Here is a 26,931-nt window from a genome sequence, read left to right as displayed (position 1 = left end):
CAGGAAGAAATCCGTTTCCTAAAGCAGCCGGCGCGGGTCAGGAGAGCTGCGCGGAGAGCACAGTAAAAATGAAATATTCCCTGCAGGGCTGGGTGGATGGATGGGAAAGCTCGGGGCTGGCATGGACATGGAGGGGGGTGATGGGGGTTTGGGGAACAGCCTGGCGCAGGCTGTGGGAGCTGCCCCTGCTCAGATCCGTGGGGGGCTGGAGAAACTGGGAATGAGGAGCTTTGGCCAAGCCAGGCAGGGTTCAGCAGTGGCTTGCTGCCTGCTGAGATTTGTACTTGCAGCACCCGCTGCGCCCACTGTACCCACTGCACCCACTGCACCCACTGCACCCACTACACCCGCTGCTCACTGCACCCACTGTACCCACTGCACCCACTGCACCCACTACACCCGCTGCTCACTGCACCCACTGCACCCACTGCACCCACTGCACCCGCTGCACCCATTGTACTCGCTGCACCCACTGCAGCCTCTGCACCCACTGTACCCACTGCACCTGCTGCACCCACTGCACCCATTGCACCCATTGCACCCATTGCACCCGCTGCACCCGCTGCACCCACTGCACCCACTGCACCCATTGCACCCATTGCACGCTGGGATGGCAGCTGAAGTTTCCCAAAAACCCGTCATCAGCCATGCAAGTGCTTCATGCCAGGCTACACTGGCCTCATCCTCCAGAAAGAGCAAACCAGCCCCTAAAAAAGAATTAGGGAGCAACATCACTTGCCGGGGAGCAGAGGCCACATGGGACCCCTCCTGCCCGGTTGCAGAGTGCTGGCTCCGGCTGCACTCGCCCCCATTTACCACCCCGGCCCCCGCCATCCCCAAATCTTTGAAGGCATCTGCAAAGTGCTTGTTTGCTTTGTGTTGAAACCAACAGCCGCCGAAGACAGCCCCTCATTAGCAGTCCAGGTACATGCCTGGGGAAGCGTTGGGCGTATTAAAATTATTTGAATTTCATAATATTAGAAACTTCAATTTGGCCTCAAAATGCTCATCTTCCAAGCCCTACCAGGGCTTTGGTGCATTAAACATTGATGGAGCTACCCGAGGATCAAAGTTTTGGGTTTAGTGCTGAAAACGCTTTGCAGGAGCATCAGCTGCCCCCCGCCTGCACCACAGCCCCCCCCGGGATGGGAAGGACCACGGCACCGCTGCCTGTCCCACTCCCACCGCAGCCGTGGGGCTGGTGGCACGCAGCCCGTGCCGTGGGGCTGGCTGCTGCTCTTTCCTCCCCATACCGAGCCGTGCAGCTCGTGGTTTGCCGTTCTCCGTGGCAGGAGCGATGCGTGTCGGCAAAGCAGGGCCTGGGATTAAAAATAAAAACCCACCCAGTGATGGTTGCGTGGGCCGTGTTTGCAGCCGGGGCTGGCTGGGCTGCGGGGGATCTGTGCCGCGCACGGCGTCAGCGCGGAGAGGCGAAGCCATCTGGGCTTTCGCGGAGATGGGGAGGGGGTTATTAAACAAAGAGCTGGTTTTTTTTTTTTTTTTTTATTTTTAACACACGCGAGAGCCGTCCGGCAGCCAGCGCAGAGCTGCTCGGTGCTGGTGCCAACGCCATCTGCCTGCTGCAGGGCTGGTTGCCCCCTCCCTGCCGCCCGGCCCTCCCCGGGGGAATGGGACCCCCAGCCAGGGGACTGGGGAGGGGGTGTCAACTCCTCGCCATAAGGAATAAGGGCCCCCCCCTCTTCAGGCCGTGCCCAGCTGTGAGGACTGCCCTGGGCCCAGGTTTCCCTGCTTGGGGGATGATGAGCCCAGCCCCAGTTGGGGCTATTTAGGGATGGGGAAGGGCAGCTGGGGGGGTTTGTGGGGGCTGTGTGGGGCTGGGGTGAGTGTCCTGGAGGGTGCAGCATGGCAGGGGGGAGACAGGATATGATGGGGTGGGCATCGAGGACTTTTCCCGCATCCCTCGGTGGCTCCCCAGCCTGTGTGGGGGGGTCTCTGGTGCTTGGAGCAGGCAGGAGACCCCCAAGCCCTCCCCCAGGCTTCAGCTCCCAACATTTGAAGACGCCGCACTCGGAGAGTTACGGTGCGGCTAGGGGGGGAGGTTGGCAGGGAGGAGCCCCCCCCCCCCCCCCTTTCCCAGCTTACAGGATTGGCGGGCGCCGCACTCGAGGCGTTACGGCGAGGGGGGAGGCGGAGAGAGCCCCCCCCTCCGCCCCCCTCTCCCAGGGATTGTCAGGCGCCGCACTCGGAGCGTTACGGCGCGGGGCGGGAGGGGGGGGGGGCGGCGGGATTTGTGGGCGCCGCACTCCGAGCGTTACGGCGCGGCCGTGCCCGCAGCGCGGAGCTGTCCGCGGTGCTGACCGCCGCCGGCCATGGGCTCGCCGCCGCCCGCCCTGCTCCTGCCGCTCCTCGCCGCGCTGCTCCGCGCCCCGGCCCACGGTAAGCACCGACACCCCCCACCGCGGTTACCCCCCCCATCCCCGTTGCCCCCGCCCCATACACACCAACCTCCCCCCGCCCAGACCGGTACCGGTGGCCCCAGCCCCTCTTTGTCGCCGCCAAACTTTGCCAACTTGCGCTCGCCCCCGGGGAGGCGGGGGCGCTCCCCCCCGCTGAAGCGTGAATTCCCCCTCCCGCCCCCGTTATTTGCCCCCCGCCCCGGTGGCGCGGGGAACGGGAGCGGCTGGGGGCGCGCAGAGCGGTTTGCAGCCGGGCTGGTGCAACGCCGCCCCCGGCGGGCTCCGGCGACGGCCCCTCTGCCGGTATTACCGGCGATTGGGGGGGGAGAACCGCTGCACCGGGGGCTGAGCAGGCACGGCACCGCCCGGCGGGACCCGCTCCCCCCAGCCCTCCGAGCCACCCCCGGCAGGCTGTGAGCCGGTCCCTCTGTGCTGTCCCTACCGTGGGGGGACCGGGGCTCTCCCTGCCCCGGTTGGGGTGACCCCTCCGGCTCCGGGGAGGGCGCAGGGAAGACGGATGTTGGGTGTTGGTCCTTCCCCAGGAGAGCAGCCAACACCCAGCTCGGCTCGTCGGCTCTGCCACCCACGGGGCATGGGCTGCCTTGCTGCCATGCGGCTCCGCTGCCCCCAAAAAACAGGATTGGGGACCCACCGGGGCTTGGGGAGACCCGCCGGAGCTTGGGGTGTCTTGGTCCACTGCGGCCGTGCGGATGGTGGGCGGCATGCGTGGGGTGGGGGTCTGGCGCTGGAGGGGGGGGCTGGTGGGATGCGGGTGGGGGTCTGGCATTGGGGGAGCCCAGGCAGGATGCAGGCAGTGGGGCGCAGGCTGCCCGCACGGCTCGGCTGAGCTGCAGGCAGCAGCCGTGCAGGGAGTTACATAAACTCCCCATCTGGCAGCCGAGCCCAGCCCGGGAAGGGTGTCGTGGCCCTGTGCCCGCTGCTATTCCCGTCTCGCTCCGCCACCCGGGGCTGCCGCCACAGTCCTCGTGCTTGGGGGGGCAAGTGTGGGGGACCCTCTGCAGGGCAGCAAGTGGGGCAAGAGCACGGCACCCCCATGTCCTGCTCTGCTGGGGGTGGGGGGGGTGGGTGTCCCTATTTTTGGCTCTGTCTTGGGAGCGGGGTCCTGGGCAGGGCAGGCTTCCCCTGAGAGAGGCTGGTGCTTACCATGTCAGTTTAATGATTTCTAATGAGCAATTACCTCTAGTCAGTCCCCTAATTTCTGAATATCAATAAAGTTAATTAAACTCTGCATGTGCATTTCCCAGAGTGTTAGAGGTAGGGATGCCCTGGGAGGTGCTGAGCTCTTCCCAGGGCTGGGAGCCACAGGGTCCCATCCACCCTGTGCCCTCCACCATGTGCTGGGAGCTGCCCATGGGGCTCACCCACCTGCTCCCTGCCCCCATCAGACAGGGGTCCCAGCCCAGCACCCTGATTTCTGTGCAGCATCGCCACGCTCGGTGTCACTGTGGCCTTGACTTGGCATTGATGGGCTGGTGCGTGGTGGGGATATGACGTGGGTCTGGGGAACATGGGGACGGGGGACCTCAGACCCATTGCCTGTGCTGGGGGATTGGTGATGCCCCCTGAGTGAGGGCAATGCAGGGCCTGGTCCTGTCTCTCTCCTGCTACCCTGCGCAGTGGCCTGCAGGCCTGTCCCAGCTGTGGGGCAGCACCAGCCCCCGGTGCCCACAGGGGTTTACCCCAGCAGAAAGTGGGGTCCGGGCCCCACAGTGCTGGTGCAGCTGGGGGGTACAGTGCTGGGCACAGCTCCATCCACCCTGTCCCACCGCACCCCCTCTCCCCAGCTCTCCAAAGCCATGGCAGGCCTGGCTTATTTTGGGGGTCATCTTTGTCATGCTGAAGGGAGCTCCTTGTAATTTGGGGTCCTGGCAGGCTGGGGTAACGGGAAGCAGCATGTGGCGGGGGGCTCGGGGCCTGGCTGTGCCCCCATGAGCTGTGCTGTGCCGTCCAGCCTCAGCTGGATGCACCGTGCCCACGGGGATGGTGCATCTGGGGGACATGACGTCCCTGGGGATGTGGGTGCTGGTGGGGGGGTCTCGGCTTGAGGAGGGGGCTGGGGAAGGAAACAGGTGTCTGGTACAGTAATTAACGGTGTGTGTGCTAGTCGCTTGCGTGCCTCGGAGGAGTTCTTCACCGCCACGCTGCCATGCCGCCAGGCCAGGATTATCTGGATAATGCTCTTAAGCCGGAGGGAGGGCGGGAGGACAGGGCTGCCCCGCGGGGACGCGGGCTGGGCCAGTCTCCTCCAAAGTCCCCCTGGGAGCCTGGTCGCTGCAGGACCGGCTGCGGGTTAGAGCTGGTGGGGATGGATTTGGCACACGGTGCTGTGCCGGGCAGGGCTGCCAGCCCCAGGCTTTGTGCAACTGCCAGGCAGAGCCGGAGCAGCGGGAACATGGAGGGGAAAATGGGGTGCAAAGGAGCCTGGGCAAGGACATGACAAGGGCATTCCTAGGTGTGGTGCAGAGCAGTGGGGGGACACTCCACGTGCTGCTGGTGGGACCCCCAGACTGGCACGAGGTTCACCAGGGCTGTGTCTCACCCTGTGCCGGGGTGGGGGCCGGGGCTGGCCCTGGGCTGCTGGGCCCCCTGTGAGCGCAGGCAGGCCCTGGGGGAGGCGGATGAAGTTGTGTCTCCGGCGGCTCCGGCGGGAGAGGATAATTTCGCCTCCAATCAATTCTTTAAATGCACACAATTGAAAGATTGCCTTTGAAAGCTGCCTATAACCAGGGAGGTAATGGATTCCCTCCAGTCACAGGCAGCAGCTCGGGAGCGGCAGCATCCTTTCCTCCGACTGCTGGGGACACGGGGCCAGCCAGGGGACTGGCACCTCTCCCGAAGGGGTCGCCTGGCCCCGTCAGAGGCAACCGGGGATGTCTCCATCTGCCTGGTTCCCCCCCAGGCCTGCCCCGTGCTGAGACCCGGCGCCGCTCGTCAAATTTTTCAAGGTGTTGGAGGGTCCCTTTGGCCAGGGTTGGGGATGTGCTCGATCCCCTGCCTGTGGGAGAAGCAGCAGGAGCTGGCCCACAGGCTCGCCGTGCCAGCAGGGGTTATTACATATATAATTTAAATGCAGTAACGAGCTGTGTTGAAGGGATCAAATATTAATCAGACGCGAGAGCTCTGCTGTGACCCTGCAAAAATGGAGAGAGGTGTTTGCAATGCCAGATCAGCTGGCGGTGGGGGCAATGCCCTGGTAGGGTGGGCTCTGGTGGTCCTCAGCTGCCCTGGGGGGTGGCAGCAGTGGGGAACACATGGCCCTTGGTGGCTTCCAGAGTTGGATGGTTCATCCTACATGAGGAGCGGTGATGGGGCAGGCTGTGGGGTTTGCTGACAAGGGGATGCTCATGTTGAATTCCTGGGGGGACAAAGGTGGGTGCGGGAGGCAGTCAGGATGCTGACTCCGGCAGGAGCAGGCAGCGATGCTCCGTGCTTCCCGCCCGTGGGAAGGGAATGGTGTCTGCAGGGAAGATGACATGGCTGAGCAGCCCAACACGGAGCCTGACGAGCGGCTCTCGCTTGCCTCCCGCAACCAGATTTCAATTACTGTCGCCGGCAGCGGGCGGAGGGAAGGGGACCTGGGAGGGCAGTGGGGCTCTGCTCTCCCTGCCTGCCTCCTGCCCTGCGCAGGGCAGGCAAACCCAGCACCCAGGGATGCCCTGCAGGCTGAGTGCCCCCTCTGCCACCCTGGGTGTGCCGGGGGGGTGAGCTGTGTGGGGTCCTGGGGGAGCCCAGAGCTGGCACCCATGCCGTGAGCACCCTAGGGTGGTTCAGAGTGGGTGCTGCCCAGCAGTGGGGGCTCTGTCACAGGGGATCCTGACACAGGGTTGGGGGGGCTGATTTAGGCGCTGTCAGCACCGGGAGGGGGGACATGGCACGGCACAGCTCCAGCGCTCAGGTCCGAAATAGCAGCAGACATGCAATTTATCACCGCCGCTGCTCAGGGAAATTGCTGTACAAATGCATTAGCTCCGCAGGGAGAGCAGGGGAAAGCGGGATTACACGGGCCGTGGGCGGCGAGGAAGGGACGGGGGCACCGCTGGCACCCATCAGCTGGGGAGGGAGGAAAACCCCAGGGATGGGCACCCCAGTGCCCGCCGGGCTCTGCCCTCACGCCCGCTCAGTGTCGGTGGTGCTCGGGGCTCGGCGTTTGGTATGTCAGCCGACACTTGGCTGCTGCCGCCGCGATGCTCCAGGGAACCAGTTGCGGCGACATGTGACATGTGTCAGCGGGTAAATGACTGTTCAATTCAAGGAGAATCGCAAAACATACAAGGTCAAACGCTTCCCCGCCAGTGCTGCCATGAATATTAAAGCTGGGCTCTTCTGGCAGCCGCTGGGGCTGGTGGCCGTGCTTGCCTGCAGTGGCACCGGGGCAGCCCCTTGGGTTGCCCCCCTGGGTGCTCTGATAGCGTTGGCTTGGCTGTGGGCATCTGGGCTCGCTGGTGGTGCCATGGTGGAGGAGACCATGGGGCAGCAGGACAGGGGTGCCCAGCTCGCTGTGCCGGGGGCCGGTGGGTTGGCTGGGTGGCAATGGTGTGGGCTGGGTGGCATGGGGAGCTGGCTGCACAGTCCTGCCTGCATCTGCCTGCACCCTCACGCAGTCTGTGTGCACCTGCCTGTGCTCACCCACCCACTCCTGCTTACACCTATCTGCCCACCCGCTGCCTGCACCCACCCGTCCCTGCCTGCGCTCTTACACCACCCACACGCTCCTGCCTGCATCCTGACACTGCCTGTACTCTCACGCTGCCTACACTTGCCCACCCACCACCTGCGCCCACCCTCATTCCCTGCCTGCTCCTGCCCACGGGGTCTTCACGCCCAGAGGCAGGCAGGAGGGCTCTCCCCTCCCTTCTGGGGGTCCCCATCCCTCAGGGCCACCAAAGCAGGGGACAGAGATGGGGATCTGGCATCAACCAGGCATGTCCCCGCTGCTGTGCCCACTGTGGGGACTGGGGGGGGCTGGGGGCCATGGGTGGGGGAGTGTGGCGCCGGCTGCCTGACAGCTCATTCATCACGGCTGCCGGCCCTGGTCGCGGGGGCAAAGCCAGATTGGATTTTAAATTGGAAAATAAACCTAGACTCCTGCAAGCCCCAACCCCTGCCCTCCCCCTGTGCCAGGGATCTGGCTGTCTGTACCTCCTGCCTGTCCAGGCTGCCAGCCCCCTCATACAGATGGGGAAACTGAGGCACGGAGCACCATCATGCCGTGGGGCCGTGATGCTCCTGGGGCAGCTGAGGGCCTTGCCCTGTCCCCTCCGCTGAGCTGGGTGCTGTGTTATTGCTTTCTTGGTGGGCAGCATCGATCGGTGCTCCCCAGGTGGCCGCGTGCCGCCTTATTTATTTATTTGTGACAGCAGGCAGCATCGATTTTTGCCGGGGGGGCAGCTGCCCGCCACAGCCAGATTAGTCTCCAGCATCTCCCTGGCTCCTGGCTGTTGTTAATAGACTCCCGCCCAGCAAAGCCGATGTGAGGGATTAGGACCCCGGCCCAGATGCAGCTGTGGGAATGTATCACGCATGCCAAGGGACCCCTGTGGGCACCCAGATAGTGGGGACTTGATGGCCCCTTTGCAAGGGTCTGTGCCCACCCTGAGCCCTGGGGGGGTTCCTGCTGCTTGCCAAGGCCTGGAGGGGTGGGTGCTGGGTAGCAGGGATCCCTGTGACCACCCCCTGGTCACCTTGGGAACACGGGAGGGACACAGCTGTGACACGGTCACTGGAGATAAGCTGCTTAGAGCCAACTGTGGAGGTGGAGGCTCTAATCCTGTGATGCTCGAGGGGCATGTGTGGCAACATCTGGGCACTCGCTGCCTTCCCACAGTGCCCTGAGCATCCTGCATCCCCCAAGGGCCAAGAGCATCCCTAGTCCTGAGCATCCTCTGGTGCTGGCAACATCCCGTGGTACCCAGAGCATCTCCTGGTGTCAGGAGCATCCTGTGGTACCCAGAACACCACGCAGAGCCCAGGGCCACACCCAGTGCCCAGGCACTGCCCAGCTCAGGGTGCCACAGCACGCAGATGGGACCTGCTGTAGGAGCCTTGCTGTGGGGTCTGCCCTCACCCATCAGCCCCAGTGGGGACCACTGTGCTCTCCAGCACCCTGGGCAGCTGAGATGCCATGGACAGGGGGTTGCAGGGAGCTGGGGTGGACATCTCTGCCCCAGTCTTCACTGTGTGGGGCGGCCACAGCGGCGCAGGGCCCGGCCCTGAGCACTAATCTGCTATTAAAGCCTAAAAGAGATTTTGGCGCCCTTCAGTATAAACTCATTAACTTTTATGTTCAAATAAATGGATCCTATTAAAAAATAATTCTAGCCTTGCTGGGGGGCAAGTGAACCTTTCGGAGTTGGTGCGGCTGGGTGCTTGCCTCCCTGCTATGCGGGTGTGCCCAGGGCATCGTCACCATCCCGGGGCAGTGGGGACGCAGGGTGGGTGCCGGGGCAGTGGGGATGCCCGCCAGCACCCAGCAGTTCCCCCTACGCTGCTTGCCCAAGCTAATGTCTCTTAATAGTCCCTTAAAAGTGGCAGTCGCAGAGTAATTAATCTTCGCGGGGGCCTGCCCTGCTACGGATCGGTATAATTACCCGGTAATTGGCAGTATCGTGTCATCAGCGCCTGTGCACGGCGGCGAGACGTGCCCACACACTATCACGGCCTCACACCCCGCGCCACGCCACGGAGGGATGCTGGGGCCCACCGTGGCATCCCCCTTGCTATGGTACAGTGGGGCTGGGGAGCTGTGCCCCCCCGGAGAGGGGACCGTGCAGTGCTGGATCTGGCAGGGAGAGGTGCTGGGTGGCTCATTAGGGCTGATTAAATACTTTTGGTTTTGGTCTAAAGGCTGTAAACAGCTAGGCTGGGCACACCAGGGATTTGCTCAAGGGCTAATGCATGGGAGGGTGGGGGGCTGTGGCAGGGGGGTCCCCATGGCTGCGGGTGGGAGGTGGGGAGCATCAGCAGGGAGGAGGTTCCTGGTGGATTGACACTGCCCCGGAACAGCTTGGCTGGGGGGTGGATGGGCAGAAGATGAGCTCTCATTGCCTCATTACACTGGTGGCCTGGAGCAGGGTCCTAGTGTTCAGGCTCCGGTGGCATCCCCGTGCAACCGGTCACGGCTGACATGGCAGTCACCTGCGTGGCTGCACCAGAGGGATGCGGGGGCCTGAGGAACCCTCGCACGGGATGGCCACCTCCATGGAGAGGGACAAGCTGTGACCAGGGACACCTAACCCCAGGGCTGTCCCCACCAGGGCTTGGTCACAGGAGGGGCGGACACCCCTTAACATGGTACAAGCTGCAGCTGTGCATTAATTAGCCAGGGCTTAATTGTCAGGGCTGCGCCTGGGGGGTGCTGGAGCGAGGTGTGGCAGGGTCCCACTGCACATGGTTGATGCACTTGTTCGTCGACACAGTTTTGGTGCAGTATTGGTGTGCAGGGCAGCGTCAGTCCTCGGGGCGGTGCTGGCCTGTGGTGAAGCATTGGTCCACACCGAAGTGTTGCTCCCTAGTGCAGCACAGGCCTGTGGCATCACACCAGCATTGCTCCTGGGTGCAGTGTCAGTCCCCAGTGCTGCATCCATCCCTGGCCCAGCACCAGTCCATATCCAAGGGTTGGTCCTGGGTGCCACAGCGGGCACAGCACTGGTCTGCAGGGAAGCTTCGGTCCCTGGTGCATCACCAGTCCCCAGTCCATGGCATGTCACTGGTCCAGAATGAACCATCAGTCTACAATGCAGCATCAGTCCATGGGTCCCCAGCACTCCACGCTCTCTCTTCTTCCCCCAGGCTTCAACGGGCTGGAAAGGAAATCAGGGGAGAGCGCTGAGGCCGAGGGGGAACCAACGGCGCTGCCCACGCCAGTGGAGCGGGAGGCGGAGGCTCGCTTCGTGAGCACAGCGCCCACGCTGAAGCTCCTCAACCACCACCCGCTGCTGGAGGACCTGCTGCATGAAGCCTTCCTGAAGAAGGACTACCTGGGCCAGGCACCATTCTTACCCGCCGGCCCTGGCCCCCTCCTGCCTGCCAATGCCCTCCAGCCAGACCCCGGCCCCCCGGCCCCTGAGCCTCCACCACGCACCCCCGCCCTGCCCAGAGCCGCCTTCCCCACCGACCCGCTGACCACACCGGCGGGGCGCCCAGGGCCATGGGGGGAGGCGTGGGGGGCCATGCCGGGTGCCGACCCCTCGTGGTCCCCCGCTGGGGTGTTGGAGTCAGGCCCTGTGTCCCCCAGCCAGGCACCCACCACCGCTGACACCTCCCCGGAACCCCACACTGGGGCTGCTGTGGTCCCTGGGGATGAGGAGGGGACCACCACCACCTCCACCATCACCACCACCACTGTCACCACGCTGCAGGGGCCAGGTGAGCACTGGGGAGGGAGCTGGGGGGAGTTGGGGTGTAGTGGAGCTGAGCTGGCATCTCCTCTGTCACCAGCCCCCTGCAACCGGACGCTGGCGGGCCCCGAGGGCTGGCTGGTGTCCCCGGAGCCGGCTGGGGTCCCCTATGATGGCAGCCTGGACTGCACCTACACCGTCTCCGTCTACCCTGGCTACGGCGTGGAGCTCAAGGTGAGCTGGGGGCTGCGGGTGGGATGGGGTGCCCAGTGCCCACAGCCAAGCATGGCCCGTCCCCTGTTCTGTGCTGCAGCTGCGTGGCCACCCACAGTGCAGCAAACAGGCCATCCTGTGCCTGTCCTTGTCCCTGTACCCATGTCCCCAATCCAGAAAAGACAGCTCAGGCCATCACCCAGCCTCGGGCCCTGGGGCAGGGATGAAGGCATGTGAGCTGGTGGGATCCCCATGCCCACTGGCTGCCATGGCTGGCACCCACCATGGAAGAAGCGACGTGGGATTTAATTACCGAAGCACTGATGGGGAAGGCGTAAGCAATGCTGGTGGGTGCAACGCCCTGGTGCAGAGCCAGGAAAACCCAGCACCCACCTGCCAGGATCAGAGGCTGGCAGCAGCTCCTGCGGTGCCGAGGTCACGTGCTGCTCTCATCCACGGCACATGGCCATGTGTCCCCACCTCTGCTTGGCCCCACCGCCTGGGCCACCATGGGGCAGTGCCGTGGCTTGCCGAAAGCCGGCGGTGAGCAGCTCTGCGGTCAGCCCCAGCTCCTCCAGCTCGCACAGCAGTACTTGCCAGTGCTGCTGCTCATCGCTGCGCAGCACTGCTTAATTAACATCATTAATAGCAAATTGCTCCGGAGGGCTGGCTGTCGGCGTGGGCCCGGCTGTGCCGCAGTGCTCCGGTGGAACCGCTGGCTGGGCCCTGCCGCTCTTCTTACCGCAGGATGGTTTATGGCGCTGCCAACCGTGTTTGAAAGGCGCTGCCCCGCGCAGATGAGCTCCAGCGCGCTATCGACCGCGGGCAAGCTGCCTGAGGTCCGGCTCTGAGCCGGGTGCTGGGGTGATGCCAGGGCGGTGACCCCTGGCCGTGCCCCGCAGGTCCAGAACATCAGCCTGGCAGAGGGGGAGACGCTGACGGTGGAGAGCACAGGGGGCCTGGAGCCCACCCTCCTGGCCAACGAGTCCTTCCTGCTGCGGGGCCAGGTCATCCGCAGCCCCGCCAACCTCCTCACCCTCCGCTTCCAGAGCCCCCGGCCCCCCAGCCCTGGCTCCTACCACTTCCACTACCAAGGTATGGGGCAGTGCCTGCCGCCAGCACGGACCCCCTGGTACCCCCTCGAGGGGTCCCCCACCAGCACGGTGCTAATTTGGAGCGTGGCGATGCACGGCAGAGTTTATCTGTGCCGCTGGCAGGTTAAGCGGGCACCGACCCGGGGAAGAACGCTAATGGAGAGCTAATTGGCATGAGCAATTACAGCCTCATTTAGCATCATTACCAGCAGCCATAGGCGCTGTGTCACTCAGCCCTGCAGCACCCAGGCACTCCTGGGGCGGGCTGGGGAGATGGGTGCTGGGTGCAGGGTGGGCTGGGGTCCTGTGGGGGTTTGTCATCCCACCCCATAATGTCACCACCTGCCCCCAGCCTACCTGCTGAGCTGCCCCTTCCCGGCGCGGCCGGCTTTTGGGGAGGTCTCGGTCAGCAGCCTGCACCCCGGCGGGGACGCCCACTTCCGCTGTGCCGCCGGCTACCAGCTGCACGGCGCCCGTCGGCTCACTTGCCGCAATGCCACCCGCCCCTTCTGGAGCGCCCGCGAGCCCCTCTGCCTCGGTAAGCACCGGCACCCGGGGGGAACATGGCGCAGCTGACGTGGCACAGCCGGCCACTGATGGCCCCTCTCCTGCAGCGGCATGTGGCGGGGTGGTCCGGAATGCCACGGTGGGACGTATTGTCTCGCCCGGCTTCCCCGGGAACTACAGCAACAACCTGACATGCCACTGGCTGCTGGAGGCACCCACTGGCCACCGACTGCACCTCCACTTCGAGAAGGTCTCTCTGGCAGAGGATGACGACAGGTTTGGCTACAGGGCAAGGCGGGGAATGGTGGGGAGGTACTCTGGGGCAGCTCCACACCAGGCACAGGGCCAAGTTCAAGGATGGGGATGGGTGCCATGGGCCACATTCAAGGATGGGTGCTCTTGGCCATGCCCATAGATGGGTGCTGTTGACCACATTCAAGGATGGGTGTTGTTGACCACGTTGTAGGATGGGTGCCATTGGCCATATTCAAGGATGGGTGTCATTGGTCATATTCAAGGATAGGTGCCATTGGCCATGTTCAAGGATTGGTGGTGTTGGCCATGCCCAAGTGTGGGTGCTATTGGCCATTGGCCACGGTCAAGGATAGGTGCTGTTGGCCATGTTCAAGGAAGATACCATTGGCAGTGCCCAAGAATGGGTGCTATTCATCATGTTCAAGGGTAGGTGCTGTTGGCCATGGCTGGGGCTGGGTGCTACTGTCCATGCCCAAGGAGGGGTGTTGCTGGTCACAGTCAGCACAGCACCCTGCCCCCGCCATGCCTCGGCAGGCTCATCATCCGCAATGGCAACAACGTGGAGACACCACCAGTGTATGACTCCTACGAGGTGGAGTACCTGCCCATCGAGGGGCTGCTTAGCACCGGGCGCCACTTCTTCGTGGAGCTCACCACCGACAGCAGTGGGGCTGCTGCAGGCATGGCGCTGCGCTATGAGGGTACGGGTCTGGGGCATAGGGGGGCACCCGGGCATCCCTCCACCCACCTGGCCCCTGTGGACCTTTGCTCCTGTGCCCACAGCCTTCGAGCAGGGGCATTGCTATGAGCCCTTCGTCAAGTACGGGAACTTCACGGCCAGCGACCCCCGCTACCCCGTGGGCACCACGGTGGAGTTCACCTGTGATCCCGGCTACACGCTGGAGCAGGGCTCCACCATCATTGAGTGCGTCGACCCCAGCGACCCACAATGGAACGAGACGGAGCCGGCATGCCGTGGTGGGCGCCGGGGCTGGGGGCCAGGGTGCTGGAGCTGGGCGTTCATGGGTGCCAGAGTTGGGGGGTGCCGTGGGTGCTGGAGCTGGGGGTTGCTGTGGATGCCAGAGCTGGGGATGGGCCATGATGGATGCTGGAGCCACCATGCTGTGGTGCATGCTGGAGCTGAGGGACATGGTGGGAGCCGGAGCCAACGGGAATGGTGGGTGCTGGAGCTGGGGTGCTGAAGTGGGTGCTGGGGGTTGCTGTGGGTGCTGAAGGCAGGGATGGGCTGTCATGGATGCTGGAGCCACCATGCCATGATGCGTGCTTGAGCCGGAGCCAATGTGGATGGTGGGTGCTGGAGCAGGGGGGCTGCAGTGGGTGCTGGACACTGGGTGGTGGGTGCTGGTGGGTGTTGTGGTGGGTGCCCCCGTGGCAGGGCCAAGCCCAGCGTGTGCCCACAGCGGTGTGCAGCGGGGAGCTGACGGACGCGGCCGGTGTGGTGCTGTCACCCAACTGGCCGGAGGCGTACGGCAAGGGCCAGGACTGCATCTGGGGGCTGCACGTGGAGGAGGACAAACGCGTCATGCTGGACGTCCGTGTGTGAGTGCAGGGGCAACCGGGGTTGGGGAAATGGGGGGGTGTCTGTCTACCCCCCATCCTCATGGCCCTGCCACTCCAGGCTGCGGTTGGGCACGGGGGACGTGCTGACCTTCTATGACGGGGACGACCTGACAGCACGAATCCTGGGCCAGTACACGGGCACCCGCGGCCGCTTCAAGCTCTACGCCTCCACCGCTGATGTCACCGTCCAGTTCCAGTCCGACCCTGGCGCCGGTGCCGGTGCCTACCGGCAAGGCTTCGTCATCCACTTCTCCGGTGAGCCCCACGCTGGGATGGCATCCCTGGTGTCCCCAGTGTCCCTGCCACCCTGCTCACCCCACCGTCCCCACAGAGGTCCCCCGTAACGACACCTGCCCCGAGCTGCCGGACATTGCCAATGGCTGGAAGACGTCCTCACAGCCGGAGCTGCTCCATGGCACCGTGGTCACCTACCATTGCTACCCTGGCTTCCAGCTGGCTGGTACCGACCTCCTGATGTGTCACTGGGACCTGACATGGAGCGGCGACCTGCCCTCCTGCGAGCGGGGTGAGCGGCGGCCACCGGCGTCCCCCTGCCCTGCAGCGCATCCCCGGCAGCCGCCGTCACCGCCGGTCCCTCCCACCCGCAGTGACCTCCTGCCGGGACCCCGGGGACGCCGAGCACAGCCGCAGGGTGGTCTCCAGCCCTAAATTCCCAGTGGGAGCCACCGTGCAGTATGTCTGCGACAAGGGCTATGTCCTGGCGGGTGCCGGGACCCTCACCTGCCACGACCGCACCGTGGGGGGACCCAAGTGGAGCGACCGTCTCCCCAAATGCATCCGTGAGTTGGGTACCCCCTCCCAAGGAACGCCACCCAAACCAGTGATGGGTGCTGATGCCACTGTGCCCCTGTCCCACAGCGGAGACGTACGAGCCTTGTCACAACCCCGGCGTGCCGGCGGGTGGGCGGCAGACCCCCGAGCGGCGGCTGTACCCGGCAGGAGCCACCTTGCGCTTCTCCTGCACCGCCGGCCGGGTGCTGCTGGGTGAGGGCAGCCTGCGCTGCCTGCCCGGGCACCCCTCGCACTGGAGCGGCTCGCCTCCCATCTGCAAGGCTGGTGAGAGGACCCCCCAACCCCATACCCAGCACCCCACCAGCACCACTTGGCACCCCACTTCTTGCCACTGATGCTGGCTTTTTTCTTCCACCCCTTCCAGCCTCCTACGATGAGTTTTACAGCAACCGCAACCTGGATGGTAAGGGCAAGGGTTTGCTGGGGCAGCCTAGGGTGCCGGGGTGCAGATGGGCACCCAGGGGTGCAGCTGGTGTGAGGTGACCCCTCGGTGAGCCCCCAACTCTCCTGGACAGCCGTGGCCAAGGCCGTGCCCTCAGGGACGGCGCTGGAGGGCACCAACGTTGCTATCGCCATCTTCCTGCCCGTGCTGGTGGTGGCCCTGCTCATTGGGGGCATTTACCTCTACTTCTCCAAGTGAGTGGCTGGGTGGCCCCCGCCACCCCATGGGGTCCCCATGGCCCCCCCACTGCCCACCCCAGCTTCTCTCTCCCCACAGACTCCAGGGGAAGCCGGGTCTGCAGCTGCCCCTCGCTGGTTCCCACCCCTATGACCACATCACCGTGGAGTCAGCTTTCGACAACCCCACCTACGAGACAGGAGTAAGTACTGGCCCCCGCGCCCCCCCCCCAGGCTGAGCACCCTGGGGACCCTGAATCAGATGGGCCTTGTGTGCCAGGAGCTGTGGGTGGGGTGGGACAGACATGGGATGGAGCAATGCAATCCAGGGACCATGTATGGGATGGGACAGCCATCCAGGGACATTCTATGGGATGGGACATCCATCCAGGGACCATTCACATGATGGACATCAATCCAGGGACCACACATGGGATGGGACATCCATGCAGGGCCCATGCATAGGATGAGACATCCATCCAGGGACTATTCATGGGATGGGCATTCATCCAGGGACCACACATCACCTGGGACACCCATCCCTGGTCCACACGTGGGATGGGACATGCATGCCCAGGGCCGTCTGTGGTCCAGGATATGTCCCCAGGGCCTTATGGGGTGGGAGATGCCCCGTCCCTGTCCCGGGCACCCCGTCACACCGCCGAGTGTCCAACCCCTCGCAGTCTGTTTTCTTTGCAGGAGACAAGGGAATATGAGGTGTCCATCTAGGTGTGGGCAGCGTGGAGCTGGGCGCTGCAGCCACCCCTCCTGGGCCCCCCCGTGCCCGCTGGCCCCCGGCACAGGCCGGGCACACCTCTCCCAAGGAGACTCAAGCCGAGCGCTCAGCGGGACCGACCCGGGCGCTGGCCACCCCTCTGCCACCCCCAACCCACCCGGACCCCTGTGGGGTCTGCCCGAGTCTCCCTGTCACCCACCCCCCCGTTCCGGGCTCACGGGGTCCTGAGCCAGGAGGGGTCCCCGGGTCCCATCCTGACCCCCAAGCCCCCCGAAGGGGCACAGCGGCCCCCCAGCCCCCGTGATGGAGGGGGGACCCGGGCAGAGGGAGCGGGGCCGCAGGGACCCCCCAGATAAGGACAGGGCTCCCCGGGGCTGCAGTGGGGAGGGGGCAGCGGGACACCCTGCAAAGCCCCGGGGGGGGAGCGAGGGGCTTGGGTGGCCATGGAGGTGCCCCCAACCCCCCCCAACGCAGGGCCTGGCCCCCCCTGCACCCCGTGTCTCTCCTCACTGCCACGCAGGGACGTGCTCCCCCACCCCGTACCCCGAGCATGCTGCGTCCCCCGACCCCCCCCAGCCCCCCGCTTGCTTCGCCCTCCCCGGGGCGTCCCCGCTGCCACCGGCGTGTCCCCCCCCGCACCCCACGTCCCGGTACCCCCGCGGGGCCGGATCCGGTCCGCCAGCCCGGGGTGACGGGGGGGGCAGGGGGTTACCGGGCATGGCTGTGCCCCCCCGCCGCGTCCCGTCCGGGCTGGTTGTCTCGGCCCCGGCCCCAGCCACCCCCCCCCGCCCCCCGGTCTGAAGAGGACATTCCCCCCATCTTTTGGTTGTTTCATTAATAAAAAATGGTGTTTTAGAAGAAGCGGTGGCGTCTTCCTCAGCAGAGCCGCGAAGCCCGGAAAGGGGGTGCGCCCCCCCCAGGGTGCGCCTTAAGCCCCCCCTCCCACATCCCTACCCCCACCCTGCGCCCCCCAACAGCACCCCCATGGCGGGGGGGTATGCATGTGTGTGTGTGCCACTGCCGCTTTAAGAGGCGTGGCCTCCGTGGAGGTGACGTCAGAGCAGGGTGCCGCCCCCTCCGCCCCGGCGCGCCGCTCGCCGCGCGCCCCCTGCCGGCGGGCGGGCCCCGCCGCCCCACCCCGCCCTGCGTCGTGACGTCACGGACGCCGCGTTACCCTTTCCCCCCTCTCCCCCCTCCCTTCCCGCCCCGGAACGTGACGGCAGCCACGCGCCTGCGCGCCGCCCCGCCTTCGCCCCGCCCCTCCCGCGCCCGCGCCGCGCCTGCGCGGGAAAGGGGCGGAGCGAGACAGGCGCGCGGGGGAGGCGGGGCCGGCGTCGCGCCTGCGCACTAGCGGCGCGTCCGCCACCCCCCGCTCCCCCCCCCGCGCCCCAAGCCGCGCCAGGGCCGCGAGCGGGAGGCGGCGGGGCGCGGTCTGCGCATGCGCGGGCGGCGCGGCGGCGGCGGGGCCCTGAGCGTCGGCGCCGCCTGTGTGTGGTGCGTGTGCGGCGGCGGCGGGCGCGGGGCCGCGCCGCCCCCTCCCTCCCCCTTTGCGCGGCATGGCAGCGGGCGCGGGGCCCCCCGCAACCGCCCCCGGGCCCGGCTGGAGGAGGAGGAGGACGACGGGCAAGCCGCAGCGGCCCGTGGGCTAGGCCCCGCCGCCCGCCCCCGCCGCCCCCTTCTCGACGCGGAGCCGCCGCCGCTGAGGGGCCGCTCCCCCCACACCCCTACACCCCCACCCCAGCTTTGCTCCCTCTCGCCGGGGGGGGGGGGCTCTCGGGGCCGCTCCCGGGCTGGATGAATGTGGGAGAAGATGGAGACCAAGACGATCGTCTACGATCTGGACACCTCCGGGGGGCTCATGGAGGTGAGAGCCGGGCCGCGGGGGGGGAGGCCTGACCGGGGAGGCCGCGGGGCTGCAAAATGGCGAGGGACCCCCCCCCCGGAGCCCCGTGGCCATACAAGGAAGTGCGGAGGGACGGAGGCGGCTCGCCCAATCCCCGGGAGAGGCCCTCCCGGACACGGGGCCGGCGGGCGGGGCGGGCCCGGCCGAGGCCCTGTACCGTGTGTGTGTGCCCCCCGCCCCCCCCCCCCCCCCCGGCCCAGCTGGGCCCGGGACCGCTTTGCCCCGGCAGACGGCTGGGAGAAGGGCGCTTGGGGTCAGGGTCCGTCCCAGCCCCTCAGAGCCCCTCTCTGTCTGTCTGTGCATGTGCAGCAAATCCAAGCCCTCCTGGCTCCCCCCAAGAGCGAAGATGGGGAAAAGAAGAGCAGGAGGCCCGAGAAGGAGCCCAGGCGAAGTGGCAGGGCCACTAACCACGATAGCTGCGATAGCTGCAAGGAAGGAGGGGATCTGCTGTGCTGCGATCACTGCCCCGCCGCTTTCCACCTCCAGTGCTGGTAAGGCTCGGCGCTATCTCCCTCCGGATCTGGCCGTCCCGGCCCAGGCAGCACCTTCCCTCCAACGGCTCCCGCTTTCCGTTAGGTCCCTGCCTTGCCCGGGGAGGGGGAGGGCGACATGGGGCCGAGCGTAGCAGGCGAGGAACAAAAAGAAGGTGCAAACCCCACTCAGGTTGATCCCCCCGAGAGTAATCCACAGCGGCCGGGGTGAAAAGCCCCCTGGCTGCTTTCTCCGGGGGGGTGGGGGGGTCCACCACCCTCCTTTCTTTTTGTGCTGAGCAGTGGCCGAGAGGCCTTGGAGAGGAGCAAGGCCGCTGGCTGCATGGCCTGGCTGCTTTGCTGCTGCCCCTACCCGGCCTTCCAAACCCCCCCCGGAGCGGATAACTTCCTCTCCTCACCCCTCTCTAAGGGTGCTTTGCTTCGGGGGGGCCTCCGGAGGGTCCTGACCGGAGTGGGGGGAAGCGGCGGTGGCGTCTCCGCACCAAGGCCTTGACGTTCCCAGCGCTTCCGTGCTGCTGCAGCTGCTGGGAATAATGGAGGTTGCTGTCTCTGTGTCTCCCTGCCTCACTGTTTACAATATGGCGACCTTCCTTTAAATTATATTTTTATTCTCAGCGCCATTTTGGCTGCATATATGACTTCCAAACCCTCGCAGCGCTCCCCCAGTATCTCAAACGTGAAAATACCTTCCCTGTGGAAATCCAGGCTTCCAGACTTTAAAATCGGCCGGGTTTATTCCTTTCCCTCCTTTTTTTCCTTCGTCCTGACTCTTCGGACCTGCTTGTCGTATCCGTGGGAGTGACTGCTGTGAATTGGGGGCAGTCGGGTCCTCTTGCTGGGAGTTGTGTGGCTTTGTTGATGAGGGCAGATCTTCCTGCATGCAAATCTGGGTGCCCTGTGAGAGCTGAGGTGCGTGTGGAGGCGGTGGCAAAGCTCTAGTCGGTAGAGGCTGCAGCGGGAAAGGACTCTCGCTGCCTTCCCTCCTAAGCTCTCGGCACAAAGCGACCCGCCAAAGGCACCTGAACTTTCCGCCCTAAAGTTTTTTTTCCTTTCTGCACCGGGAGCCCAGACGCATCCGAGGCCGCCTTACCCGAATCTCCCCTTCAACAGTTGACACAGGCGGGCGGTTTGTGTTAAATTAGCACAGCCAGAGTGGATAATAGAGTGGAGGAGGGAGTGGGGCAAGTCAAACAGCTGGAGCTTGGGCGTACAGAGTATTCTTCCTTAGGGGAGATTTTTTAACCACATTCCTTTCTCTCTTTCATGCTTTGGAGCTTTGTTTGCCACCCTGTTACAGCTGTCTCCTCTTTGCTTTTTTTTTTCTGTTGTGTTTTTTTTTTTCTTCTTTTGCTTGGTGGTTATACTGCGTTTATATGCTAATTGCAGGTCTCTGAACACTTATTAAACTGATTGCTGATACCAAGAAAACTGACTGTGCGGTCACAGTTTTGTAGGGAGTGTCCCGTTAGCAGCATGTAGCCAGACGAACCCGACAATGCTGTAGCGTGCAGCCATGACATCATCCCTCCTACCCTGAGGAAGTGCTACTGGTGGTGGTGGTGCAGATCTTCTAATATTTACTAGGAGGACACTATTTTTTTTTTTTTTGTTCAGCCTTCTTGCTGAGCTTTAATTTAAGTTTTTTTTTTTTCTTTTATCAGGCATAGTTGCTTAAAACTCGGTGTTTGCTTTCAGATGTTGCCGAACACATCCTGACCCTTCTCTTAGTGAGGCTGGAGTGATGGCTACAACTTCATATTCGGAGATTTTTAGCTTGACTAATGCTGTAGAGTTTCCTGGTTGCCTCTGAATCCTAGTTAGTCCTAACTGTAAAGAAGATGACTTTGTGCATGGCTAAATCTGGCTGAATTTCATGGCTTAATTTAGCAAGTTTCTTGTAGTTAGCGAGTGGGAAATGGTCACGTAAATCAGATATCTGTAAAGGTTTGGCTGTACTTGAGCTAGTTGCATTATAATTATAAAAAATCCCCTCTCTGGCTAACTAGTCACCCTTCAGAACAAGAAGGGGCAATTCTGATTACACTGTCTCACTTCATCTGTTGTCTTTCCTGGGGTATCTCAGGCGATCATTTTGACAGTAGCCTGGTCCCTGCTGCAGGAGGTGGCACGGTCTGGAGTGGCGCAGCGGGCCGGCTGTGTGCTGCTGGATAGACTTCGCCTAAAGGCGTGGGCCCAGTTCTGCCTCCCTCCTCGTGGACCTCTGCCCATTGCTCAGCCCAGGCCTCCAAGTGAACCAGGTTGTTTCGAAGGGATGCTCAAGTTCTGTTTTTGTGTTTCTTCCCTTTACCTCCTACACCTTGCTTCAAGTAAACTTCCGTTCTGGATATAAATTTAGGCATAAAGGCAGCTCTTGCAACTTCCTTTCTGCCTCCTTTTTTTATTTAAAGAATAGCAGTTGTAATGCAATTCTTGTTTTAAGTCATTTGAATAGCAGTTTAAATATACAGCTGGGGCATACTAGCTGAATTGTGTTGACAGCTTACCTGTTCTTTAAATATTTATTGTTAGCTTTAGTACCAGGTTGCATTTATTATCAACATAGCAAAAAGAAGAAAAGAAAAAAAAAAAGAGCAGCTCTTAATTGGTCTAGGATTTGTAATCAGCTGGTTAAAGCTGTATAGGAGAGGCCATATTGTAAAAGAAAATGAGTGACAAAGGTGTGATCAGCCCAAGTCACGCAGTAGGCTGGAGACAAACCCAGCAGTTAACCCAGCTCAGTGGCCCATAAACTAGTTTTGTTTCTTCCTGTGTAGAAGATGATGGCTTCAGTATCGCTTCTTCTCTATCGTGTTGTTTAAACCTGTAGCAAGCAAGTTGGCTTCATTAGGTAAGTGTGTGGTTCTCAAACTTCAGCAGTTTGCCTTAACTTCAATTTAGTACCTAAACCTGTTGTTTTCTGCAGAAAACAGAAGGTGCTCAGCCAAAACCCTCAAAACTTTCCGAGTCTGCTAGTATTACACGTCTTTGATGGTAAATAACAAGTTTTGTTGATACGCTGTGGGGACTACTGCTCTCCTGAATTAATGTGGGTGGAAGTGGCTTCCCAATTCGTCTGTCAGCTCTTCTCACAACTCCGTTTCAGAATCGCTAGTTCAGCGTAAAACTCCTACAGGTACTGTAAGTCTGTGGCCCGGGAGGGTCACCAGCAGGGCTGCAGAAAGACTGGCTGGGCGGGAGGGATACAGGAAAGTGTAAAATCCCTTCCAGATACTTGGCTTCAAAATACTTGGATTAATATCAGAGTTAGGTGACTGTCTTCAGGTTTGAATTTACAAAGAAGTTTTTTTTTCTGTCCTTAATAATTCTTGAAAACAGAGCATAGGATTTTTAGCTCTTAAGTCTGCTTTTAGTTATGCTGTTTGACCATAATCTGCTGCTTTGGGTAACGGTGCAGCATGCATTTTCATTATGATGTTCTGCCTTAACCCGGGCCCCTGGGAATGGTGTATGCTCCTTCTTTACAAGATTGAAAACCAATTTTCCAGTACTATTCTTCCCCGTTTATATCCTCCTTCTAGTTATGTGATTGTTAGAATTCCCTATATTTTCTTGAGCTCATGGTAAACTTGATTCACGTTGAAGTCTGTTTGCAAAGTGCCTGATGTTGCGAATTCAGAATCCATTACAGCTTCGCTGAAGGATTAGAAAGTTCCCTGGGAGAGGAAAAGTTTAGTTAACAAGCTGGGGGAGGGGAGTGACAACAGGAGGGAGAACTAACACAGAACGGTTTTGTGTTTGTTTTTTCCCTTTTTTTTTTTTTTTTTTTTAAAGTCTCACTGCCCGAGTTTCTGGTTGGAGGAGCCCAAAATCGCTAACCTCGTTGAATGCTGCTGTTCACATACGATTTATAAGAGGGACTTGAAGCCCTGCTAGCATGGCAAAGTGATCTGAGTTGCCTAAAGCTGCCCAGCTGCCTGTTACGGTAAAAAACAGTACCAGTTTTGTGGCAGTGCCCAGCAAAAAGCCTTCCCTTAGCTGCTGGGTCACCCCATGGCTGTGCTGGGAGAGGTACGCTGCATCCCTACTGGGGCCTGCTAGCTCCATCAGACTTTTTGCAACGCTTGCCTCTTAGTGTTTATATTTGGAGCATTTGGCTCCATTTCCCCTCCGATTTGGCAGTCTTTGCCAAAGCTCTGTTGTCGAAGAACTGGAGTAACAGAGCTGCAGAGGGAAGTAGAAGCTAAACTAGTTTTGCATATTTTCTATGAGTCACATCGGTGAAGTGCTTTGCACAAATAATGGAAAAAGTTGTGTTTGATAGGACATCAATAACTTTCCCCACCTTATTCAGGTCTGAAATGTCCTGCCTTGTCTTGGCATTTGGTCTAGCTTTGTTTTTTTTTTTTTTTTCATAAATACCCATTCTGTGTGAGGAGAGGGAAACATTAGCCTGTCTATTGTCTTAGCTAATCCTTCCCCGTCATGGGCATCTTTGGATGCCTCGGGGGTTTCAGGTGAAACTTTGGAAACTGAGTGGTTTGAAGCGTTTGCTGCTGCAAGGAGTAGCAGGATGTCTGGAGAGGTGGGGAAGAGACTAACTTCAGGCCTCATGGCAAACTACAGAGGAGCAGGGATTCAGTACATTGAATTACTTGTGTCACCGGCACTTCTGACAGCTTCAAAAAAAGCTTGTAGATTAACTCCACAGAAAATTTTTATCCTGAGATTTTCTAGTTTTTGGTGGTGGGTTTGGTTTTTTTTTTTTTTACATTAAATGACTGGCAAAAACCTACTTTGATATTTATGTAATCACGTTTTAGAGATCAGAGCAAGCTGTTCTGTTCCAAACAAGTTTGAATCTACCTAACTGGTAGTTTGTTAAAGCAGTATTGGTTTAAGTATACACTTTATAAAAAGAAACAACAACTTCTGTTTTTATGTATCTTTGGCTTTGATATTTTGGTAGGGTTGGGGCCTAAACCAGAAGGAAGCAATTGTACTGGCTTGGTTTTTCAGTGTGGAGGGTCACTGCGCATGTGTCTGCAGATGTGGTAACATGATCAGTCTTGGCAGTTCTGTTCAGCAAAGTTGTACCAACGAGATCTTTCGCTCTCCTTATTTTGTCCTAAATCTCTCGATGCAGTGACAGATAAGGTCAGCCTAAATCTACAAACTTAATCTGAGGGCACCAGAAAACCATTCACAGTAAGAGATTGATGAACTAATCTAATCTGGGGACTTGCAAACCATGATTCTCACCTGTGTGTGCATGTCTGTTGCTTGTGTTAAACCGAGCATGAGCAGATTTTGCGTGTGGGCAAGAGTTGGGCACTCAGATCAAGCCAGGGATCACTGCTGCTGTTCTCAACATCAGTGTAAAGTGGTGGGAGCAAGGCGTTAGGATTCTGAGAAAGTCAAGCAGGGGGGTGTTTAACTCCTTAAGTTTTGTCATCAGACATGCCTGCTGTATGGACTAGCGTTATGTCATACATCCGTAATGGTCTGAAGCTGTTTGAAAGGGCACGGTACGAGACTGTTAATAAGGAAAATTCTCCGCTGTTTTGTCTCTTTGCTTGGGAAAGTGCCAGTTTTATGTTGACTGGTACTTGTGGAACTGAGAAACCTTTGTTTTTGTGCTGTTGTGGGGTCCATTTTTGAGTTGACTCCTCAAGTTCAGTAGGGTGCAGCGGCTCGCTTCGAGGTGGGGTTCAGGGAGGGCTTTGTTGGTGCTGCTCTGGAGCTGATCTTTCCTGGTATGTCAGAACTGCAGGCGTGACTCAGGGAGCCTTTCAAAACATGGAAAGGTCTTCCCAGAGGAATTCCAACTCCTCCAGGCATTTGCAAAGGAAATTCTTAATTGGATTAGATTCATAATACTAATCTGCTAATGACTGTTTGTTATGGAGATTTTAGCACTATCTTGTAAATATTTTCACCTTCATTTATGTTGCCTTGTGTCTTTTTATCACATACAAGCTCAGTGCTAAGATTGTACAGCCGCCTACGGATCTTATAGCTGGGAATGGGAGGGCTACTGTGTTTATTACACAAAGTTGTATAAGGCTCGTAATTCTCCGCTCTCCATTTCTCAGTGTTGCTTTAGGTGGGGGTAGTAAATGGGAAGCAGTAATGATTAGCATGCCTAACACCCAGCTGTACTTCTCTTACGGTGGTTGTGAAGGACATCTCGGATGGGGAGTGCCCCCATAGTGTTGTCAGCCACAGAAATGTGTATTTATAGTAAGAGTCAGGACCAAACATGTATTTTTCTCCCTGAAACTGACCTTTTTGACTTGGGTTGTAGGTGCTGTTACGCTGGTGTGAACACCACCTGCACTGAGGGCAGGGCTCTTGGCTGTCTCCCTGTGTAGGACAGACTCAGTTCGAGATTTCAGTTGTAGCATCAATACTGAAACAGTTTTTGTAAGTAGTAAAGGCACTAACATAAATTCTTCTGTTTGCTGACCCGCACAAGTGGATATCAAACTGCTTTTGTTGCTACATTGACTCACTGATATGTGTCAGGTTGGAGTCAGTAGCAGGTAGCAGGAATCTGCTGTGAAGAAAGGCAACAGTTACTTCCAGAGTAGGAAAGGGGTCTATCTTCCTGAAAGCAAGTGTTACAAAGTCTGAATATTAAGGGAGTGCTGCCTGTTGCAGTATAAATAAATCACTTATGAGAAGGATGTACCTGGGTTTTTTTAAGCAGTAGGGAAGTAAGCTTGGACTTGTGGAAATGCTAATGTATCTGAGAATATAATATGGCTTTGTTATAGGGGTATGGAGTACTGGATTTGCAAGAAGTGAGTGTAAGCAAAAAGCATCTTGCCACATCAGGTTACTGGCTAAACTTTTGATTTTTTTTTTTTTTGTGACACAGATTGTTGGAGCTGGCATTTTCTTCTCGTAGTAGTCAATCTACACTGCCTCCAACTCCACCGCTCGCTAGATGTCTGCCCAGCTTCCTCAAAGGAATGCTGCAGTATCCAGTAACTCTGTAAGCTGAGTAAAAATAGTGTTGTACCTTCTCTTCAATAAAGCGGTTGACAGATATCAGTTGTAATGCAATTATATACCTTTTTAGGGTATGGAGTAAATGCTCCCTATAGCCAAAAACAAAGAAGAAGAAAATTCTATAAATCATTCTTTTAGTTGGTGTATCAGATCTTGAGTACAAAAGGCAAAGAGCATCTCAGCCAGCTGGGGGAAATCTAGCACCTGAACCCAACTCTAACCTATTTCTGCTGACGTCTGCTCTGCACGAGTCACTTGAAGTGAACTAGATGGAGCTGGAGATTACTGACTTTGAACCCTGCAGAAAGCAGTGGCCCGAGGATGCAATTTAGCAGGCTGAAAACCCCATGCTGAATTTCTGGCAAGCACTAGTGACTGGTGTGAAACACCTGCCTGTACAGCCTCTGACTTTGGGCAAGGCATCATGTGAACTTCCCAGTGATCTCTGTCTAGAATAGCAACAGGAGCAGCATATGAAGGTGATCCGGAAAAGGCAGAAAAGAATGTACGCACTGCTTTAAGGGGGTTTTTTGGTGGATGTTTCTATTACTGCTGTTTTCCCTCTCTTCCCCAGTGTTCTTGGGAAAGCCTAGTCCACGTGTAGATGTCAGGATTATCCTCCGTTTGTGCCTGTGTGAAAACAAATTCATACTTCTGCTTTTATGGGTCTGTCCTTCATCCTCTTCTGATGTGCTGCTTTCCTTTTTTCCACCTTATTGCTTCTGTCCTTTCACCCCTGTCTCCTTTGAACGCATTCAGTATGGCTAGGACTGAATGTGTTCACTTCTCGGAAACCTCTCAGACCTGTGTTTTCATTATTTTTTTTCCCACCAGAGATGTCTCTTCATTTATTGTTCTTTAAAGACAAAATTGGATGAAGTGATTCTCACTAGAGCTGTGTTGTTCCTCAGCCTTCTTTCTTTTCCCTGACGCTGCCCTGTGTGTCATCCTGCTTTGAGAAGATGACTTCT

At 59.7% G+C, this 26,931-nt stretch overlaps 2 protein-coding genes across 5 annotated transcripts in view; both read left to right on the top strand.

The window, feature by feature from the left end:
• The first annotated feature begins 2,217 nt into the window (after positions 1-2,217).
• On the top strand, positions 2,218-17,452 carry SEZ6 (seizure related 6 homolog). 2 transcript variants are annotated; one of them, XM_074890039.1, is made up of 17 exons: positions 2,218-2,397; positions 10,227-10,802; positions 10,875-11,008; positions 11,890-12,082; positions 12,434-12,619; positions 12,696-12,864; positions 13,378-13,544; positions 13,627-13,821; positions 14,265-14,403; positions 14,483-14,679; positions 14,756-14,950; positions 15,033-15,224; positions 15,304-15,501; positions 15,602-15,640; positions 15,753-15,873; positions 15,956-16,058; positions 16,555-17,452. In XM_074890039.1, the coding sequence occupies exons 1-17, from the start codon at positions 2,331-2,333 to the stop codon at positions 16,582-16,584; spliced, it is 2,901 nt and encodes a 966-aa protein (XP_074746140.1). In that variant the 5' UTR covers positions 2,218-2,330; the 3' UTR covers positions 16,585-17,452. The 2 variants fall into 2 exon arrangements, with proteins under 2 accessions (XP_074746140.1, XP_074746139.1); XM_074890038.1 differs by having other exon boundaries at positions 16,539-17,452.
• Positions 17,453-18,051: 599 nt separating this feature from the next.
• The window catches only part of PHF12 (PHD finger protein 12), a 32,998-nt gene continuing 24,118 nt past the window's right edge, over positions 18,052-26,931 (top strand). For 2 of the 3 annotated variants that reach the window (XM_074890035.1, XM_074890036.1), the window contains exons 1-2: positions 18,052-18,455; positions 18,804-18,985. In XM_074890035.1, coding sequence (XP_074746136.1) covers positions 18,390-18,455; positions 18,804-18,985 — 248 coding nt within the window. In that variant the 5' untranslated portion in view covers positions 18,052-18,389. Of the gene's footprint in view, positions 18,456-18,803; positions 18,986-25,826; positions 25,944-26,931 lie in introns of those variants that run through there. The other variant, XM_074890037.1, reaches the window with a different exon arrangement.

The sequence above is a fragment of the Strix uralensis genome, chromosome 20, assembly GCF_047716275.1.
Source record: "Strix uralensis isolate ZFMK-TIS-50842 chromosome 20, bStrUra1, whole genome shotgun sequence".
Taxonomy (NCBI): Eukaryota; Metazoa; Chordata; class Aves; order Strigiformes; family Strigidae; genus Strix; species Strix uralensis.
This window is presented reverse-complemented; position numbering and strand designations above follow the sequence as displayed.